The sequence below is a fragment of the Gobio gobio genome, assembly GCF_949357685.1.
Source record: "Gobio gobio genome assembly, chromosome: 6".
Lineage (NCBI taxonomy): Eukaryota > Metazoa > Chordata > Actinopteri > Cypriniformes > Gobionidae > Gobio > Gobio gobio.
Window position 1 is genome coordinate 19,144,412 of NC_137102.1, and position 8,154 is coordinate 19,152,565.

Sequence of the window (8,154 nt, forward strand, 5' to 3'; positions counted from 1 at the left end):
TTATTGAAACCGTTTATTTCCAAAAATCACCGTAAGAGCTGAACAAAAAACAAAGAAGTGCACATAAACACCTCGTACACAAACTCTCTCTCCATAGCATTATCAATAACAAACAATACAGCGAAATACACAAACATACTCATTACAAATGACAGTAAACAAGCACATACACCCCTATAGTCTTTTCGGGGGGTGCTAAACAAACTGTAAACTTTAAATCTGCTTAAACCCACTGAATGATGAACCGTGAGCTCTCACGAGCGCTTCTTCTTTTTTCATATCGCTCCGTTGACTGCAACACCCGTCAAAATAAAAGTCTCTACTTATTTACACAGATAATACAGACCTAAAACCTATTTAAACGCACAGAAATGTCAAATTTACACAAAAACAAATAAGATATATTACAATGAAGTCTGTTACAATAAAACTTCCTCCAACACGAGTGCCCTGTCAGTCTCTCTCTCTCTCTCATGCATGCAGTGCCTCGCTAAACCACGCCCCCTCCGCAACATAATCTAACACTCATTTCAAATGCAAAGATGTCAGCTAATCACAACAGTGGGCGTTTTCACTGAAGTCTCACAGCAGACACGTCCCTTGAAACAGGGCATTCAGCCACAGGGCAAACATCAGTATAGAAAAAAAATGCCTTTTATTTCTAAAATTAATGACATTTTTTTATGTAAAAATCATACTAACAATATAAGTACACCTCAGGAAACATTATAAAATAATAGAAAAATGCCATGCCATGGGACCTTTAATGAATATCAGCTTGGTATTTAAAATGATTAAAAATTAAATCAATATTCAGGGATTGATTTGATAGGTAGTGTAGAATCTACTGTATTGTTCATGCATACCCTAGTATACAAATAACATATTAAACTATTATTTTTTAAAATCATACCCTCATGGGGGCTGAGCCTTCCTAATATTGAAATCATTGAATCGCGACCCTCTAACCGTCTAAATTCTAATAAAGCTCAATATTAATAGACGTTTAGTCTACGCTAATCCAGATACATTTGAAAACGCATCTTTCTCTCTACTTTTTGGCCTTCAATCCATAATATCACGTATTTTTGTCCTTCAAAAACTGAGATTTTTTATTATATATATATATATATATATATATATATATATATATATATATATATATATATATATATACACACACACAAAAAAAAGTGTAAACAGTGACAAAAAGCATTATAAAAAAGCAAGTGACAAAAAGCAAGATAAACACATGGTGTAAAACAGAGCTTTTTGAAGACACTGTGGATCAATTTGAAAATGCTGTTTTCCCGTTGTAGTGTGGACTGGAAGTTATTTGAAAACGATGACGCAAGTTTAGTCATGTGATCTACATTCAGTTTTGCTAAAGATAAAATTACATTCCTGCAAAGATGACAGAAAATATACTCACAATTGCTGTCCTGTGGCAAAACATGTTGACGATGGGGTTTTCCTTAAATGGAGTGGCGATTGAGTGCGACCTGAACACATTATGTTCACACAGTGGTGAGATTTTTTGCGACTAAAATTATTGTGCCAGAAGAATAGCGCGAGAACGTTGTTCTTTCAGTAACATCTCAGTGAGCTTTTATCACGTTTTATTCATGCACAGTAAAATTTAAGCATTTTCCGACATTTCAGTGTGGACCAGAAACTTTTGGAAAACACTTGAAAATGCTAGTGGGGATGGAGAGCTTTTGAAACGAAAATGCCGATTTCAAATGTACCTCTGAAGATTAAGGCTATGTCTACATTAATGCAAAGGTTGATTTTGTATTTGTATCTTAATTCATGAAACCAGATGGCAGGACTACATTCCTTTTATTATCCTCCAATTGTCTGTGTCAAAGCCTAGAGCAGACAATTGGACCCCCCCCTCCTCCCTCCTCCCCCTCCCTACCTGCATGCTGACTAAATCCTTATTGAGGTCCCTCAGGCTCCAACTACAACAGTGAGAAAACAGACCATCCATCATTGTTAGTCCTCTCACAGCATGTGAGAAATCCAATCTACTTTTGGGTGAATAGAATGGGAAATTCCTCTGGGTGTTCATGCGTCCCCTCCTACACTTTCAGCAAAATAGCGATAAAATAGAATAGCTTAAAAACCATATGGTGATATCATGTTTTTGGGGGGTAGATGAGCAAAAAATAACCTCAAACACACGAAAACGCATACAATTACACATTTTCATTACTTACCAATCGGGTTTTGCATTTTGAAGGCGATGTCAAGCTGGAGGATAACCAACATGAACTGGAACCAGGCACTCATCTCTCTGTTGGGCAGAGGAATGTGGACCGCAAACACAATGTTATTGGCCTCGATTCTCTTGGCCGTGGCTTCATCAAAGTCTCTGATCTTGCTGCACTGGTCAGGGCCCCATGGCATGAACCATTTGGAGCCCTTATGGTGGGTCTTCACGGTGTCCACACACTTGGTGGCCAGGTAGTGGACGGCGGTGGTAGGGCTTGGAGCTGCGGAAACAGATTTTAACAAATTTTAGTTTGCCTAACAAGAAGTAACAACTAATAACTTGGTGTATTTTGTACACATTTGCGCATAACTATACAAGCAGGAGAAAATCTGTCTTATTGGCATTTCAAAGGAATGGAAAATAGAAGAACCTTTATGAGTCACATGGAACATTTACAGTCAAACCAAAAATGATTCAGACACCAGATATAATCTTTACTAATGGGACACTATAGTTAATTTATGCAAGTAAGGAGAGCAAAATAAAGTAAACTCTGACATATACCCCAAAAAAATCTTCATACAGTGGAAAACCAGTAAAATTTAAAAAATTTGGGACCAAAATTAAGACCCTTTTTCCTGACCATGTTTTGCTTAAATGTTTTTTTCTTTAATTGCTAATGTGACCTTTTACACCACAGACTGAACAAAATTGGTCATTGGTTGACCTAAATTGTATTCTCTAAATGTGAACTAAAATTTAATGTAATCGATTCAATACAATTCTCTCAAAGTTATCTGATGTTATCAAGATGAATTTGTTCTGACACAGTTCGTCATATTTTATTACAATTTTCTAAACTATAGTGAATAAACTGGGATAATTTGAGAAAATGTTAAAGGTGTCTGAATACATTTTGGTTTGACTGTGTGTGTATATATATATATTATATATTAATATATATATTATATATATATATATATCTTTGATCAATATATTTTCTCAATATATTTTCTCATTATTGCTATTTGATAGTCCTGAGATGACATGACTCTTTACAATGTTTTCAACCAGTTCAATAAAAGCAATAAATATATTTATAAATGTTACTTAAAAAAAAAAAAAAATTCATTAATTTTAAACCAAATGCCTGGTACATTCCAAAAAAATTAAATAATAATTTTGTGAGAATAATTTGTAAATCATTTTAAATTCTTACATAAATTGGAAACAATTAAATCATTTACATACAAATGCATATGTGCATATCAAACTAAAACTATGCAGACTGAGAAAAGACCAGTGAATGCGAAAATTTACTTTTATTCAGCTAGAATGTATTAAAAGTAAAAGCAAATACTTTTACATTTTACAGTGTTTTCAGAAAATGTCACTTGAGCAGCCAATCATATTAGAATCATTTCTGAAGGATCATGACACTGCAGATTGGAATAAATCACTATGTCAAATATTAAAATAGAAAACAGTTACTTATAATTGTAATAATTTTTCCCTAATATTACTGTACTGATCAAATAAATGCAGCCTCAAACTCATCACCACCCCCAAACTTTTGAACGGTAGTGTATAATGAAACAAAGGACCTAGACAATGAATACAAGACTCGTAAAATGACTCTGATAAACTCTTGCTAAGAGGGAGTCATTAGCATGAGAAAGTACAGACAGGCTTCCTCCACCATTCAGGAGGCTGGTCCTGGTAGTTTGTTAAGTACGAGTCAATAGATCCCTTCCTGGGTCACTGAGGACATCTGAAGTGACCGGGAAGTGAGAGATAATCTGAACCAGTCTATATGGCTTGAGGACACTGTTCAGATTCAATCGCTATTCCAAACGGTGAACGCAATTAAAATGTTCACAATATCTTAAAGGCTAATGGGCAGGTTTATAAATTGCCCTGCTCCCATTTTGAGGGGGACAACCCTGTTCCTGTGAAATATACTAGGCAAACAAAATTAGCTCTACTAAACCTTGCAAGTTCAATTATTCATTGACCCACAATCCTGAGAACAAACCCTCTTCAAAACACCACCATAAAATAATAGTCGCCTTTCGGCCCGGTGACCTCATGCCGTGTTTAAGATGTCCAATAACAGGGGGAGCAGTGCGCCTTTCTACTCAATTACCCAGTCTGCCACCAGCCACCGAACAAACACAAAAGAATCCCGCTTCATTAAATCAATCGCAGGCAAGAATAGCCAAAGCAAGCTAATTTATCACCATTCATCCCACATTCTGCAGCAGACCAAGAAATGATTCCCTTCCTATCAAAACCAGAAGGAAGTCTGAGGTTGCGGAGAGGAAGTGTGGATGAGGACAAACCATTTTTTCCCTAATTTGTGCAACATAGAAAAAGCTACATGGAAAAGAATACTCCATCCTTAGGATAGAAGGGAATATTTGATCGTTATACTGGTGAGGTCGATGGAAAATGCAGGCAGGAGCTGGAAGAGCCTGTGGGCACAGAGGGTTTGTCTGTTCAGATGTAAGATCAAAGAAAAGTTCTAGAGATGCACATCTTTAACCCTTTACAGGCTGGACTGCTTTCACTTCAAGTTAATTCACTACTACTCACTAAAATTCACAAATAATGTTTGTAATATACAATATACTTCACCGTTAAAAGAAATATTAGATAACTTACTGTTGGCACACATAATATTGTCTATAACATCATGCATTTGTTTTGTTGTAAATATGTTTCTTAAACGTTGTACTAAGGTTTCCCCTGATCAGGGGGACAGTTGTATTAGTCTATCTGCTCTAACTTTAAGTTATACATAGTGAACAGCTATTAAAAAGTTGTTTTAAACATATAAATGCACATTTAAAAGACCATTTGTGATATTTTATCGTGTTGTATTCGATACACAAATGACTCTTGACAAAAAAAATCTCTTAATAATTATCAAGCTATTTTTAAACAATACTGACAGACAAATGAACTCATTCATGTTCAAAGTGGGTTTAAGTCTTTCTCCGTCTAGTTTCTCGTGGTATTTCCAGGTACCCCGGGAAACAAGAGACTTCAAGGCGCAGAAGTAGCGAGTAAATATAAATGTCGCGTCTCAAACTTACAGGCGGAACACTAACAGCAGCAGCACAAAGACTGCAGCAGTCGACGGGCTGAAAATAAGCGCCCATCTTTGACACTACTGTAACAAAGCCATTCCGCAACTTTTCACTCCTTGCCAGTACGCAAGTAAGACTTTTTTTTGTTAACGAATGCACGCCAGAACGAATGGCTACACACTGTGCATCAAAATCCAGCAAAACCTGAACTATCAAATCTAGGCGGCTTTGTAAAAGTAGCTACTCACCAATCAGTCCTCCGACCATAAAGGAGAACGCCTGGAATAAAAGGAGAATTACTCCCACAATCACCAACTTTTTGGTGCTCATATTCTCAATAATTGCTCCAGCCATTTTCAAAGTGTCTATTTCGCTAAGATTGAATGCAAAGAAACGAAAGTCACGGCATCCAGGTGGACCAGTGCGCTGTCCGAGATTAAGTGCGCGACACAGGCTGCGTCTCAAACCCTAGTGAACTGCGCGTGTTGCGCTCTTCATAGGGAACTATTGGGGAAAGGGAACGACCACGTGACCAACCCTGCATCAGGAACTCAGGCGAGAAGAGTGCACGTGACGTCATACCAGACTCCTGGCCAGATGCACAAAAATTCAAAGCTTTTCATCGGCCACGTGCAAAACAGCAGTGGTTGATTTTATGCTTTCAACATTTTGAGTACATATCTTTTTAATACAAAAACATTTGTCATATTGTCACCTGTGTTAATCTCTACAAATCATTATGTTTAAAATACTACTAGGTACTTATAATAATAATACACTTTATTATTACGAGAGTAATCTTTATTCTTAAAAAGATCTGATTGTTGAATAAATGTGATTGGCTTAAGAAACAGATTAAATTTGTGATCTTTTAAGCATAGTAATAATAATTAATAATGATGATGATGATAATAACAAATTGTTATTATTATTTAAAAAAATTTTTTTTAAGAATAATCTTTTTAATTGAAAATATTTGATTGTAAATAAATGTGTGGCTTGCCTTTAGAGGCAGATTAAATCTGTTATATTTTAAGCATCATAATAATAATGATGATTAATTCATGATTATGATAATAGTAGTAGTAGTAATATTAACATATTGTATTATTATTATTACAAGAATAGTCTTCATTGTTAAAAATAACTGATTGTGAATGTATGAATTGGCCTCAGAAACAAAGATTAAATTTGTGATTTTTTTAAGCATAATAATAATAAGTATTATGTATTAAATGTATTATCGTTATTATTATTATTATGAAGATTAATGAAGATTATTCTCTTGAAAACTGCCACAGAAAATGACACTACAGGAAAAACATTAACTGACAGTCTATGTGTCTAAAATTATCCTGTTCTATGAATTTTTCAGATTGTGCTGGAGGCAACTGAGAGCCTCCCCAGCTGCCATGCAGAATCTGACAACAGGACAGACCTGCTTCATTTTAGGCTTGTGTTGCTGCTACGGTTAGAAATGTTCAACTCTGCGGGAGTAAGTAGGAATGATACAAACATATTTTACAACATTATATGGGTGTTATTTTACTGTTTCAAATTCAGGCCACTCATTTTCAATTGTGTTGCTCTTTCAGTTTTTCATAGGGCCTCCTCAGCTGTCAGCATATGAGAACATTTGAAATCAGATGACAACATCTGTAAAACATTCTCAGGTCTTGAACATGAAGGTTGATTGATCACAGTTTTCCACAATATTACTAAAGATGAATCTTTGCTTTCCCCTGGTAGGGACAGGCTGCTGCACAAACACATTTTCACATGTGGATAAAGAGAGAGCTGTAGATCTCAAGAGAATGACACAGGATGGCTTCAGTTCAGGAAAGTCATCATACACATACAAGCTTGTTTTTTTTGTTGTTGTTTTTTTGTGGCAAACACTGCATTCTAGGGTAGGGACAATAGGTTGTCTAGAGAAAACAGGTAGCCTAGTTACCCAGCTTCTTGGCAAAAGAGAACAGCGCTATTGAATAGTGTGATCTAGTTGTATTAGACTTGACCAATGCCTATGACTCATATGACTTAATCCTAGCAATCCAGTTTAAAGTCTAACTGAGGAGAAGTATAACAGATAAGCACAAGTCTTTAATTGTATTGAAAAAAAATTGAAATGAATGTTGTAATAAAATGATATTGTGGTAAATCAATTATTCATACACTACCATTCAAAAGTTCGGGGTTGGTAAGATTTCAAAATATTTTATAAAGAAGCCTCTTATCAAAGACTGCATTTATTTAATGTAATTTTGAATGGTTATTTATGTTGATATATTTGTTAAATGTCTGTTTTATTACAATATAAGACAATTCAAAACATGCAAAAATAGAACAGATATTAGCAGGTTACAGAAATCAGAATTTATGCAATCTGACTCCACTGTTGCATGACGTCCACATACGTGGACAGTTCGTTTTTGGTGTATAAAAACTACATTTTACTCTAAATTTTAGTTTATAAAATACTAACATATTCTTTAATGTACATACAATTTTTTTTTTTAGCTTAATTGACCTCCTTGTATAAAAGTTTTTCACAGATTTGCCTGGGGCATTTGGCACATGGCTATCGCTGTCAGCCATCTTGGATTAATGATGTCATCAAGCAATGAATATTTGGAATACAATACAGTACCCCCTGTTACAATATTGCTGTCAATCTACTGACACTGCCCTCAAGTGATTTGGAGAAAATTACCAAGATAAACTAAATTAAGTTAAATTAATTGTCCCCAAATGTGGACACACCATGCATGAAAGGGTTATTAATGTATTTTCAATTATATGGCAACTTTACACATACATACCGAGACAAATGAGCATTTTGCC

General features: G+C 35.2%; 1 protein-coding gene across 1 annotated transcript in view; it reads right to left on the reverse strand.

Annotated features, from left to right (window-relative positions):
* The window catches only part of wls (Wnt ligand secretion mediator), a 28,094-nt gene extending 22,239 nt beyond the window's left edge, over positions 1-5,855 (reverse strand). The window contains exons 1-2 of the mRNA XM_079819124.1: positions 5,559-5,855; positions 2,223-2,498 (exon numbers count right to left, since the gene is read on the reverse strand). Coding sequence (XP_079675250.1) covers positions 2,223-2,498; positions 5,559-5,664 — 382 coding nt within the window. The 5' untranslated portion in view covers positions 5,665-5,855. The remainder of the gene's footprint in view (positions 1-2,222; positions 2,499-5,558) is intronic.
* Between the last annotated feature and the right edge of the window lie 2,299 nt (positions 5,856-8,154).